The sequence below is a fragment of the Salmo salar genome, chromosome 16 (genome assembly GCF_965601325.2).
Source record: "Salmo salar chromosome 16, fSalSal1, whole genome shotgun sequence".
NCBI lineage: Eukaryota > Metazoa > Chordata > Actinopteri > Salmoniformes > Salmonidae > Salmo > Salmo salar.
In genome coordinates, this window is record NC_138306.1 from 27,917,591 (window position 1) to 27,931,855 (window position 14,265).

Sequence of the window (14,265 nt, forward strand, 5' to 3'; positions counted from 1 at the left end):
ACAGATTTACATTCAAGGAGATATCCATAGACAGACACGATTTAGCTTCCAAATCTCACATCCTGGGACTACGGTAAGGAAATAGCCTAATTTAACACGGAAGGCTTTTGGACAGTTTCCCATGTTTTAACAATGTTGAGCTATGCATGCTGACAGAGTAGCCTTTGTGAAACTGCAGATGACTGCAGTACTTGAGGGCCGTGTTGAATAGTCCTGGTAGCACAGCTAAAGAGGATGAAGAAAATGTATCTTTCTCTCTCCCCAGGTTAAACTACTAGCATGGCTGAGTCTGCAGCCTTGATTTCAGATGGTATGTGACATACTGGCTTTGTGATCAACTCTTAACTCACAAATGATACTGAACTATTTTCATATGGCAAAGGACATAACATTTATCCAAATATTGAATGATTTTATCATGTTTCTCCAAGAATGGTATATGGGAAAAGACAAAGGGAAAAGATTTCACTTTCGCTATTTGATAAAGAGAGGAAGTCCAGCGGCAAAGCAGAGGGAGAAGATGCAGCACGATAAAACTGGGTTGACATTCTGCTTATTTTCTCATAAATGAAACATCGGATCGCGACACAATTTGCCGTTCCCAAAACTAGAATGTGTTATGAACAGAGTGCACAAATTTTTTAGACTTGGGTCATTGCCAAACTCTCTAGAAATAATGTTATTTAGAAGGAGTGCAACGGTAGTTTCAAGTTCTGGCGTACAAACTCATACAGAGAGTAGGCGTTCCCTGAAGTAAATATGCAAATGCATGTTAAAATATGCCAATAGGATATTGCTAGCTCTGAGTGGAGCTTGGCTATGCCCACCTTGCCTCTTTTTCCCACAACATGACAACGATTTCCATTTTAAATAGCCCATATGAACTATCTTGGGTTAGCTGTAAGAATACGTCTATACATTGTAAATACAGTTAAATGCTACCATGTTTTGTACAAAATCAAAGCAATGATTGTCCTTAAAGATTAACGTTGTGCAGTAAACCGTGGGGTGTTGGGTTGAGTGTACAGAGATTAACACAGAGACAGGGAGGTTCTAGTCAGCAAACACGGCTTTACTAGGCAATAAAATACACATAACAACGAAATCACGTAGGTTTGGCTCGGCTCTTCTCAGCATCTGCTCTGTGTCGGTCCCTCTGTTCTCCCCCACAATGCTCCTTTTATGTGCCTCCACGGCTGGTTGGCACTTTCCCGTATTACCTCCACTTGGAGCCATGCGTGTCAGGGTGCCCAGCCCGTGTACTCCCAGCAGAGGGAGCCAACGTCGCAGGACATACCTCCCCTCTATTACCAACCGCCAGGGTAGAGTTCCCGGGGGACCACAGTTGTTATAAACTGTCAGGAATGATGCCCTGCAATGTCAATCACAGAGACCATACCAGATACGTTGACAGATGTTTGTAAAGTCATATTTGTGAAACGTGATATTCTAATCTTTAAAGCTTCCCTCCTAGTCCTACCCACTTAGGAGCAGGTTCACAGAGATGATGTGATAACTTGGCTTGATAACTTTGCATCTCTCATATCTAACATCACTCCCAGATGCCCAGTTTGTGGATAAGCACAGGGCTGAGCTCATTCAGAGGATTATCATAGTGATGCCCATAGCAGATGACCTACTCCAGAGGTGCCTGATCCATGAGGAGGTGTACTCTAATATCCATGCTACCAGGACCAGCCAGGAACAAATGAGACTGCTGTATGAGGCCCTGAATTCTGGAGGGGTAAAGGTGAAATCAGCCTTTTACAGGATTCTACTGGAACAACAACCTCAACTAGTCCAAGATCTAGGTAAGATAATCTATCTCCCTCTGTGTGCTGCAGAAATACAATGTATAAAGTTGGGATATCTTGGCTTTTTACACGTTTGCTATTCATCACTGTCCCATGAGTTAAATCAAAGACAGTACCTCAATCGCAGCTCAGCCCAGATGCAATGTCATTGCTGCGGGTTAGGATAATGCTTACCATATGTAAGGATCAGTTGATTATGCATCAATTAAGACACTACAGGCAATGGTAAACAATGCTGAGTCTCTCTACATCCACACCAAAAAACAAAAACACTGATGAGAAGGCATTGGTTACTATTAATGATCTGTTGCTCTCTCATCCCAGGTGAACCCTCTGCAGTCCATGTCAGCACAACTCTGAATTCTAAAGACAAAGGTAAATTACATGAAATATTGGCTTCGCGATCATCAACACTTGATTGACTGACTTCCTACAAGATTAAACTGTGACCTGTGTTAAAATTGTTTAAAACGAACAAATATGTTTTGCGTTATTCACCAATGTTATTATTTTTCAGATGAGAATATTGAAATGTGCCAAACAGAATTGAAATCGTACCTGAAGAGAACATTTGAAAGAATATTTCCAGGAATAGCTACACAAGGACGTCCTACACTCCTAAATAAGATCTACACAGAGCTCTTCATCACAGAGGGTGGAAGTGGTGAGGTCGACAAAGAACATGAGGTGATGAAAATTGAGGCAGTATTAAGAAGACCAGCAACACAAGAGATACCAATCAAGTGCAACGACATCTTTAAACCCTTACCTGGACAGGACATGACTATCAGAACTGTACTCACAAAGGGAGTCGCTGGCATTGGAAAGACAGTCTCAGTGCAGAAATTCATTCTGGACTGGATTGATAGAGATGCTAATCAGGATATACAATTCATATTTCCAATTCCTTTTCGGGAGCTGAATTTGATGAAGGAAAAGACGCTCAGTTTGATTGACCTACTTCATGATTTTTTTGACGACATCAAAGAATCAGGACTTTCCAACTTTAAAAAAGTCAAAGTGTTGTTTATCTTTGATGGGTTGGATGAGTGTCAACTTCCTCTGAATTTCAACAGAAATGAGATCTGCTGTAATGTCACAAAGTCAACCACAGTGGATGTACTTCTGACAAACCTCATAAAGGGGAATCTGCTTCCTTCTGCTCTTCTCTGGATAACTTCACGACCAGCAGCTACCAATCGGATCCCTCCTGAGTGTGTTGACCAGGTGACTGAGGTACGAGGGTTTAGGGATGAACAGAAGGAGAAATACTTCATGAAGACAGTCAGTGATGAGAAACTAGCTGAAAGAATCATTGCACATATAAAGTCATCAAGGAGCCTTGACATCATGTGCCACATACCAGTGTTCTGTTGGATCTCAGCCACTGTTCTAGAGAAACTGTTGAGTAAAGCAGAAAGTGGAGACTTGCCCAAGACTCTGACACAAATGTTCTTACAGTTTCTGATCTTCCAGATAATACAGACAATGAGGAAGTATCATGAAGACCCTGACACAAATCTCCACTGGGATAAAGAGATCATTATGAAACTTGGAAAACTGGCCTTTGAACATCTTGAAAAAGGCAACCTGATCTTCTATGAGAAAGATCTGAAAGAGTTTGGCATTGATATCAGACAAGCTTCTTTGTGCTCAGGAGTGTTCACACAGATGTTAAGAGAAGAGTGTATGTTCCAGGAGGTGGTCTACAGCTTTGTTCATCTGAGCCTTCAGGAGTTCATTGCTGCTTTGTATGTGTTTCTTTCATTTGAAGACAACAATGAGGATGTTATAACACCCCAACTACCATCCTCCTCAACTGGAATTGTCTTGTATGAAGAAATTCGTCCTGACAACATCTACAAGAGCGCAGTGGATAAGTCCTTAACGAGTCAGAGTGGACACCTGGACCTGTTCCTGCGCTTTCTTCTTGGCCTCTCACTGAAGTCCAACCAGACACTCCTTCGAGGCCTACTGACACAGACAGAAGGCAGCTCACAGAGCAACAAGGGCACAGTCGACTTCATTAAGGACAGGATCAGGAAAAATCCCTCTCCAGAGAGGTGCATCAACCTGTTTCACTGTCTGAATGAGCTGAACGACAATTCTCTGGTGGAGGAAATCCAAATCTACTTGAAGTCAGGAGGTGTTTCGGAGGTTGAACTCTCATATTCTCATTGGTCTGCTCTGGCCTTTGTTATGTTGTCCTCAGATGAGGAGCTGGATGTATTTGAGCTGAATAAATTTGTCAGATCAGACGAAGGCGTTATGAGGCTGTTGCCAGTGATCAAAGCCTCTAAAACAGCTCTGTAAGTACTCTGCTTTTTGTCTCTCCCTCCCTCTACTTCCCATAAACATTCAACAAGTGACAGGTAGTCCTATCTCAGATTCAGATACATGTTCAAAACATACAAACCTGGGCTGGGCTATGGACTAAAGTTGAGAAACACTGGACTAAAACAGAGTGGTATTTTCAAATGTTCCTTATTTCCCCAAGGATGAATTCTTGCAATATCACTTGGAGATGTTGTGAGAATCTGGCCTTGTCTTTCGGATCATGTACCTCAAGTTTGAGAAAGCTGGACCTGAGTCACAATGGCCTGACTGATTCAGGGGTGGAACTGCTCTGTCTTGGACTGGGCAATCCACTCTGTAAATTGGAAACACTGAAGTGAGTATTATGACTATTACATGATATTATTGTTATTTAGGTAACACATCTATATCCAATTTATTAATTCTGTCTCGTAAAACAAATTATTGTGTAACTTCTCAGCTATTTGTTGTGTGTCCTGAAAGAGTAAAACCCTTTGTACTTATCTGCAGGCTGTCAGGCTGTAAAGTCCAAGAGGAAGGCTGTGCTTCTCTGGCTTCAGCTCTGAGGTCAAACCCATCACACCTGAGAGAGCTGGATCTGAGTTCCAATAACCTAGGAGATTCAGGAGTGAAGCAGCTCTCTGCTGCGCTGGAGGTTCAACACTGTAAATTGGAGACACTGAGGTAAGTATTCTCTCCACTCAACAGGTTACGTTGTTAACTTTAGAGTAATATTTGATTAAATATACAGGACCAATGTTCTTTTTTCAGTCTGTTTGAGTGCAGCTTAACTGGGACATGTTGTGAAGCCCTGGCCTCAGCTCTGTGCTCAAGCTCTTCAAGTCTGAGAGAGTTGGATCTTAGTCGCAATGACCTGCACAGTATTGGGCTGGAGCTGCTCTCTGCTGGACTGAGAAGCACCAATTGTAACCTAGAAACGCTGAGGTGATAATTATGTTTAATCGTTTGTATTTCATAAATTGTAAACATTGTAAAAAAATCTCTTTTAAATAATTACAGAAGATGATATTTCACAAAGCAGAATGAATGACTCAGTCTAAGATTCTCTTTATTTTAAGCCTTTTCATTAATTATAATTGATTGATTTCTGTACATGACCCTTTCTGTTATTAAACACGATAAACTTGGTTGTGGTAGACATGTTGAGTAAAACAAATTATTGTGTAGCTTCTCAGCTCTTCGGTATGTATGCTGAAAGAGTGGAACTCTTTTCTACTTCTCTGCAGGCTGTCAAACTGTGAAATCGAAGAGAAAGGCTGTGCTTCTCTGGCTTCAGCTCTGAGGTCAAACCCCTCACACCTGAGGGAACTGGACTTGAGCTACAATCATAACCTGCAGGATGCAGGAGTGGCCAATCTTTCTGCTGCACTGGGGAATCCACTTTGTAATCTGGAGTCACTGAGGCAAGTGCTGATAAAGAATAGTGTTGTTAAATCTTGTTCCTGGAGACACCATCTGAGTTTCAGATAGTTGAGATACTGATGGTTGACACTCAAACTGTACAGACTCAGCTGAAACAGAAAAAACATATCCCTCTCTTATCTGAAGGCTTGAAACCTGTGGAGTCACAGAAGAAGGCTTTTCTTCACTAGCCTCTGCTCTGAAGTCCAACCCTTCACACCTGAGACAGCTGGACCTGAGCAGCAATAAAGCAGGAGACACAGGAGCAAAGCTTCTCTCTGCTGCACTGGAGCATCCAGGTTGTGAACTATTGAAATTGAGGTTAGTCTTTTTGTAACAATTTGTAACTAAACAGGAAAGGGGTTTAGATTTTTAGCTAAAGTTACTGTCACAGCTGGTATCAAGATGGAGTGAAGGCCTCTTCCCTTCCTTTGTGCAGGCTGTCATTCTGTAGTGTCCACGGGGACGGTTGCTGTTCCCTAGTTTCAGCTCTGAGGTCAAACCCCACACACCTGAGACAGCTGGACCTGAGTTACAATTTCCTAGGAGACTCAGGAGTGAAGCTGCTCTCTGCTTTACTGGAGGACCCACACTGTGAAATCAAGACACTGAGGTACAGTTATACGACTTACAACAATACTTCATTCATATAATTCCTTATTATATTTGGAAAGAGTCAAACTGTGAAGTTCTGTGGCTCTAAGCTATGCGTTTAAAATTAGGATGAGGCTGTGTGACCGTAGTTAATTGCCCTGTTCTTCCTCATCCAGCACCACTGGAAGCATCTTCCCCAGAGCTAAAGAACCAAATTAGTCTATGCATGTGTTACGACCATTAAATATCTATTTAGACTGCCTGTCTGTGTTGAGCTTAGGTTGTAATAGCCCACAGACAAAGAAGTTTGTTGTACAACATGTCGATTGTGTCTTTTGTGCAACATGTCGAAATGTATAGGCTATACCAGACAAAAATGCCTGACCAAAGAAAATGCCCCCGAAGGGGATGGCCGCTGTTTTTCGGGCTCCTAACCAACTGTGCTATTGTGTTATTTCGCATTGTTTCTAACTTATTTTGTACATAAGGTTGCTGCTACAATCTCTTATGACCCAAAATAGCTTCTGAAAAGCAGAACAGCAATTAATTACCTCGAACTGGACAAAGTGTTTTTCTTTAATGAGTCCACACAAAGGATATACTGTTTCTCCGAGACCAGGCCCAAATCCCCGCCATTCATGTGAAAAAAAGACGGAGGTACAGGGGGCGGAGATTGGGGTGCCTTATGGGAATTCATCAGCGAGTGGGTAACCCGTCTCTACCATCCGTTCTATTGGCCAACGTGCAATCACTGGAAAATGACCTGGATCAGCTCCTTTCAAGACTATCCTACCAACGGGACATTAAACTGTAACATCTTGTGTTTCACCGAGTCGTGGCTGAATGACGACACAGATAATATGCAGTTGGCTGGGTTTTCCATGCATCCTCAAGACAGAACGTAGCTGTTCTGTGTTTATTTGTCAATAACTGCTGGTGCTCAATGTCTAATATTAAGGAAGTGTGGTGGATATTATAATTTAAGGATTTGCTGGAGTCCAAGTCAAACTAATATTCTATATTTTTCTGAGCTCAGGAGAATAACATAGTTACACTGTGCAGTGCAGTGCAGACATTCTGAATTCCGAAGCATTGGGTGATAAGCACAAATCTCTACAGTTCCCTGTTCTTTTGAGGAATTTCAGTTCTCCTTTTATCTATACAAGGACATAGGAGCAAGCTGGTTTGCAACCCAGTTATACTCAGAAAAACAGGAGATTATAATATTACAGTTTCACAAGGTTAGTCACATACTCAGTTATGTGGACACATACAATTAAAATGTCCCATAACAGAAGTCTTGCGGTATTGCTCGCCTGAGAAAGAGTACCTCATGTTAAGTTGTAGACCACACTATCTACCAAGAGTTTTCATCTATTTTTCTTAGCCGTCTATTTACCACCACAAACCAATGCTGGAACTAGGACCGCACTCAACAAGCTGTATAAGGCCATAAGCAAACAAGAAAATGTTCATCCAGAAGTGGCACTCCTAGTGGCCGGGGACTTTAACCCCTGGTCGGGCTCCGTCCCGTATGCGAGACGGACAACCAGCGAAAAATCCTATCGCCATTAGCATAACGATTTATTTTTATATTTTTTCAAATATAGGACTATGTTATATCGTTTTATAGATGCACCTCTCCTGAATCGAACGACGTTGTCCGATTTCAAAAAGGCTTTACAGCAAAAGCAAAACATTAGATTATGTTAGAGGAGTATATCGTAAAAGTAGCCATTTTCCGACCAACCACATGCATCACAAATAACCAAAAAACAGCTAAATGCAGCACTAACCTTTGACAATCTTCATCAGATGACACCCCTAGGACATCATGTTACACAATACATGCATTCTTTTGTTCGATAAAGTTCATATTTATATATAAAAACAGCATTTTACATCGGTGCGTAACGTTGACTAACTATTTCCCCTCAAATGCATCCGGTGAAACAGCGCTACAATTTACTAAATTACTATTCGAAAACATTTTTAAAATGTAATATTGTCATTCTAAGATTTATAGATGAATATCTCTTGAAAGCACCTGTAATGCCAGATTTAAAAATAGCTTTACTGGGTAATCACACTTTGCGATACTCAGAAAATAGGCTACCGTTACAGGTCAGCGCCATCTTGGAACAATCGCATATCAAATCTAGTCTTGTATACTATTGTCAATAATCCCTTACCTTTGATTATCTTCATCAGAAAGCACTTCTAGGAATCCCAGGTCCACAACAAATGTATTTTCGTTCGAAAAAGTTAATCCTTTATGTTCCAATAGCTTGTTCTTGTTAGCGCGTTCTGAAGGCTGCACCAAAAGTTCTGTCGTGCGCGGGACTCCACTTTTGAAAAAATGCATTTTTTTTTTATTTAGGTTCGTTCAAACATGTCAAACGTTGTATAACATAAATCTTTAGGGCCTTTTTCAACCAGAGCTCCAATAAGATTCAAAGGGGACGATTGCATTGTGTTTCAAAACGTTTCGAAAGGGGAGGGTAGCCAGGGGCGCCGGCGTCAAAATGGTGATGGCCCTCTCCGTGTGATCACGTTCCACTGCGTCTCATTCATTCAGTTTTCACAGTAGAAGGCTCAAATCACTTTGTAAAGACTGGGGACATCTAGTGGAAGCAATAGGAAATGCTCTATGAACCATTGCTCACTGTGTGATTTACAGGCAAACTGATGAAGTTGAGTCCGCAATTCAGAATTCCACTTCCTGTTACGATCGGTCTCGGGGTTTTGACTGCCATATGAGTTCTGTTATACTCACAGACACCATTCAAACAGTTTTAGAAACTTTAGGGTGTTTTCTATCCACAAGTATTAATTATATGCATATCCTAGCTTCTGAGTTTGAGTAGGAGGCCGTTTAAAATGGGTGCGAATTTTTTTCAAAAATCGCTGTAGCGCCCCCTATCCTAGGCGAACGACAAGAGGTTAATGCAGGCAAACTTAAATCCTTTTTACCTCATTTCTACCAGCATGTCACATGTGCAACCAGAGGGGAAAAAACTCTAGACCACCTTTACACCACACACAGAGACGCATACAAAACTCTCCCCCTCGCCCTCCATTTGGCAAATCTGACCATAATTCTATCCTCCTGATTCCAGCTTACAAGCAAAAACTAAAGCGGGAAGGACCAGTGACACGCTCAATACGGAATTGTTCAGATGAAGCGGATGCTTCACTACAGGACTGTTTTGCTAGCACAGACTGGAATATGTTCCAGGATTCATCCAATGGCATTGAGGAGAATACCACCTCAGTCACGGGCTTCATCCATAACTGCATCGACGACGTCGTCCCCACAGTGAACGTACGTACGTATCCCAACCTTGGATTACAGGCAACATCCTCACCGAGTTAAAGGCTAGAGCTGCTGCTTTCAAGGAGAGGGACACTAATCCGGACGCTTATAAGAAATCCCGCTATGCCCTCAGACGAACCATCAAACAGGCAAACCGTCATTATAGGACTAAGATTGACTCCTACTACACCGGATCTGACGCTCGTCAGATGTGGCAGGGCTTGCAAACTATTACAGACTACAGGCGAAAACCCATCCGCGAGCTGCCCAGTGATGTGAGCCTAACAGACGGACTAAATGCCTTTTATTGTCGCTTCGAGGCAAGCAACACTGAAGCATGCATGAGAGCACCAGCTGTTCCGTACGACTGTGTGATTAAGCTCTCCGTAGCCGATGTGAGCAAGACCTTTAAACAGGTCAACTTTCACAAGGCTGCAGGGCCAGACAGATTACCAAGACGTGTACTCAGAGCATGCGCAGACCAACTGACAAGTGTCTTCACTGACATTTTCTGTAATACCTACAGTTGAAGTCAGACGTTTACATTCACCTTAGCCAAATACATTTAAAATCAGATTTTCATAATTCCTGACATTTAATCCGAGTAAAAATTCCCAGTCTTAGGTCAGTTAGTCTCACCACTTTATTTTAACAATGTGAAATGTCAGAATAATAGTAGAGAGAATGATTTATTTCAGCTTTTATTTCTTTTATCACATTCCCAGTGGGTCAGAAGTTTACATACACTCAATTAGTATTTGGTAGCATTGCCTTTAAATTGTTTAACTTGGGTCAAACATTTTGGGGAGCCTTCCACAAGTTTCCCACAATAAGTTGGGTGAATTTTGGCCCATTCCTCCTGACAGAGCTGGTGTAACTGAGTCAGGTTTGTAGGCCTCCTTGCTCGTACACGCTTTTTCAGTTCTGCACAAATGTTCTATAGGATTGAGGTCAGGGCTTTGTGATGGCCACTCCAATACCTTGACTTTGTTGTCCTTAAGCCATTTTGCCACAACTTTGGAAGTATGCTTGGGTTCATTGTCCATTTGGAAGACCCATTTGCGACCAAGCTTTAACTTACTGACTGATGTCTTGATGTTGCTTCAATAAACCCACATAATTTTCCTTCCTCTATTTTGTGAAGTGCACCAGTCCCTCCTGCAGCAAAGCACCCCCACAACATGATGCTGCCACCCCCGTGCTTTCACGGTTGGGATGGTGTTCTTCGGCTTGCAAGCCTCCCCCTTTTCCCTCCAAACATAACGATGGTCATTTTGGCCAACAGTTCTATTTTTGTTTCATCAGACCAGAGGACATTTCTCCAAAAAGTATGATCTTTGTCCCCATGTCCAGTTGCAAACCGTAGTCTGGCTTTTTTATGGCGGTTTTGGAGCAGTGGCTACTTCCTTGCTGAGCGGCCTTTCAGGTTATGTCAATATAGGACTCGTTTTACTGTGGATATAGATACTTTTGTTCCTGTTTCCTCCAGCATCTTCACAAGGTCCTTTGCTGTTGTTCTGGGATTGATTTGCACTTTTTGCACCAAAGTACGTCTCTACATCCTGAGTGGTATGATGGCTGCGTGGTCCCATGGTGTTTATACTTCCGTACTATTGTTTGTACAGATGAATGTGGTACCTTCAGGCATTTGGAAATTGCTCCCAAGGATGAACCAGACTTGTGGAGGTCTACAATTTGTTTTCTGAGGTCTTGGCTGATTTCTTTTGATTTTCCCATGATATCAAGCAAAAAGGCACTGAGTTTGAAGGTAGGTAGGCCTTGAACTACATCCACAGGTACACCTCCAATTGACTCAAATTATATCAATTAGCCTATCAGAAGCTTCTAAAGCCATGACATCATTTTCTGGAGTTTTCCAAGCTGTTTAAAGGCACAGTCAACTTAGTGTATGTAAACTTCTGACCCACTGGAATTGTGATACAGTGAATTATAAGTCAAATAATCTGTCTGTAAACAACTGTTATAAAAATTACTTGGTCATGAACAAAGTAGATGTCTTATCCCACTTGTCAAAACTATAGTTTGTTAACAAGAAATTTGTGGTGGTTGAAAAACTGTTTTAATGACTCCAACCTAAGTATATGCAAACTTCTGACTTCAACTGTACATGTTTCAAGCAGACCACCATAGTCCCTGTGCCCAAGAAAGCGAAGGTAGCCTGCCTAAATGACTACCGCCACGTAGCACTCACGTGGGTAGCCATGAAGTGCTTTGAAAGGCTGGTCATGACTCACATCAACACCATCATCCCCTCAGGCATGCATCCTTAGTACACTCCTGTACTCCCTGTTCACCCACAACTGCGTGGTCAAGCACGACTCCACCACCATCATTAAGTTTGCTGACAACACAACAGTGGTAGACCTGATCACCGACAATGATGAGACAGCCTATAGGGAGGAGGACAGAGACAGGACAACAATGGAGCTGATCGTGGACTACAGGAAAAGGACGGCCGAACACGCCCCCATTCACTGCGATGGGGCTGTAGTGGAGCGGGTCAAGAGTTTCGAGTTCCTTGGTGTCCACAACTCGCCTTTTCCCCCTCAGGAGACTGAAAAGATTTGGCATGGGTCCCCAGATCCTCAAAATGTTCTACAGCTGCACCATCGAGTATTCTCACCACCTGGTATGGCAACTGCTTGGTGTCTGACCGTAAGGCGCTACAGAGGGCATTGCATATGGCCCAGTAAATCGCTGGGGCCAAGCTTCCTGCCATGCAGGACCTGTATACTAGGCGGTGTCAGAGGAAGGCCCAAAAAATGGTCAGACTCCAGTCACCCAAGTCATGGACTGTTCTCTCTGCTACCGCACGACAACCGGCACCGGAACGACAAGTCTTCGTCCAAAAGGCTCCTTATCAGCTTCTACCCCCAAGACATAAGACTGCTGAACAATTAATCAAATTGCCACACAGACTATTTACATTGATACCCCCCCCCCCCCCCTCCCCCTTTGTTTTAACTCTGCTGCTACTCGCTGTTTATTATCAATGCATAATCACTTTACCCTTACCTACATGTTCAAATTACCTTGACTAACCTGTACCCCCGCACATTGACTCGGTACCGGTACTCCCTGTATATAGCCTCGCTATTGTTATTTTATTGTGTTCATTTTTATTTTTACTTTCGTTTATTGAGTAAATATTTTCTTAATTATATTTCTTGAACTGCATTCTTGGTTAAGGGCTTGTAAGTAAGCATTTCACGGTAATACCTGTTGTATTCGGCTAATGTGACAAATAAAATAAAATAATATTTGAATCTGTGTACAGAAAATCCGGCACATGCACAGAAACCTTTTTTCCTATCGGGAAGAGCATTCCAGAGAATTCAGCAATGCAGCCAATCCTTTGACGTTATAACATTATATTTCTTTCTGCAGGCTTACAGACTGTTACATTTCAGAGGAAGCATTTGTTTCTCTGGCTTCAGCCCTGAAATCAAACCCCTCACACCTGAGAGAGCTGGACCTGACCAGGAATAATGGAGGAGACTCAGGAGTGAAGCTGCTCTGTGCTGGACTGAAGGATCCATGCTGTAAACTGGAGAAACTGAGGTGAGTTTTATAATCGGCAGTGTTTAACTAATTACTGTGGTTAAGAGAGAATTCTGTTTCTCATTATCTGTTGACATTTTTACCAGCCTGTTTTGTTGTAAACTGAGTTGGGAATGCTGTGAGGCAATGGCAGCAGCTCTCAGCTCAACCTCAAGTCTGAGAGAGCTGGACCTGAATCACAATTATCTGGGGAATTCAGGAGTGATGATGCTCTCTGCAGGATTAGGCAATCCTCACTGTAAACTGATGATTCTGAGGTATTGGATTTAATTGAACCATTTTTATTGATTTTAAAGTCACCAATTATTTGTCTTATTTTAGATTTTCTCAACCTTTGAATTGAATTTCAGAAATGGCTAAGTGAATTACTTTCATCCTCTGCAGGCTCTGTAATTGTGGTATGAAAGAAGAAGGCTGTGCTTCTCTGGCCACAGCGCTGAGGTTAAATCCCTCTCACCTGAAAGATCTGGACCTGAGTTTCAATTCTCCAGGAGACCCAGGAATGAATCTGCTCTTTGCTGTGCTAGTGGATCCCTGTTGTAAACTGGAGATTTTGACGTGATTAATCATGACAAACCTTTGTGACATTACAATCACTGCAATTTGCTTATTCCATGTTGTGGGTTTGATTTATTTAACGCTATGGTTATAGATGTATTATACAAACTAGAAAGTCATTCCTATCATATTACAGTTGTCATCCTAAGTTTCAGTGTTTTTTGTTTTCCCTCCAGTCTGCATAACTGTAACCTCACCGAGAATTGCTGTGCAGCACTGGCCACTGCTCTCAGCTCAAACTCCTGTAGTCTGAAAAACCTGAACCTGAGTGACAATAACCTATATGATTCAGGAGTACAGCTACTCTCAGCTGGACTGAAGAAAACACAGTGTAAACTGGAGACACTGAAGTAGGTTTACATGGCTTAGCCTTAGCCAATGCAGATGTGGGCTTTATACTGAAAAGTTTTATACAATCATTTTTGATCTGACATGGAATAACTGGATTCTCTTCCTGTAGGGTAGCAAACTGTAAGTTCAAAGAGGATGGCTGTGTTGCTCTGGCCTCAGCTCTAAGCTCCAACCCCTTCCACCTGACAGAGCTCGATCTGAACCAGAACAGGTATGGGCGTGGAAAAGCCTTGCTCAAAGCACTGCAGAAGGATCCACACTGTAAACTAGAGAAAGTGGGGTGAGTGGTATAGTTGTGGTATAGTGTCAAGA

The 14,265-nt window shown here is 42.3% G+C and overlaps 1 protein-coding gene across 1 annotated transcript in view; it reads left to right on the forward strand.

Moving 5' to 3' along the window:
- LOC106597893 (uncharacterized) overlaps nt 1–14,265 on the forward strand; it is a 42,014-nt gene that overhangs the window by 25,519 nt on the left and 2,230 nt on the right. Inside the window, exons 17-31 of the mRNA XM_082963253.1 lie at nt 270–310; nt 1,563–1,811; nt 2,139–2,189; nt 2,332–4,123; nt 4,312–4,485; nt 4,641–4,814; nt 4,902–5,075; nt 5,378–5,554; nt 5,700–5,873; nt 5,992–6,165; nt 12,871–13,044; nt 13,131–13,301; nt 13,429–13,602; nt 13,779–13,952; nt 14,063–14,233. Coding sequence (XP_082819379.1) covers nt 270–310; nt 1,563–1,811; nt 2,139–2,189; nt 2,332–4,123; nt 4,312–4,485; nt 4,641–4,814; nt 4,902–5,075; nt 5,378–5,554; nt 5,700–5,873; nt 5,992–6,165; nt 12,871–13,044; nt 13,131–13,301; nt 13,429–13,602; nt 13,779–13,952; nt 14,063–14,233 — 4,044 coding nt within the window. The remainder of the gene's footprint in view (nt 1–269; nt 311–1,562; nt 1,812–2,138; nt 2,190–2,331; nt 4,124–4,311; nt 4,486–4,640; nt 4,815–4,901; nt 5,076–5,377; nt 5,555–5,699; nt 5,874–5,991; nt 6,166–12,870; nt 13,045–13,130; nt 13,302–13,428; nt 13,603–13,778; nt 13,953–14,062; nt 14,234–14,265) is intronic.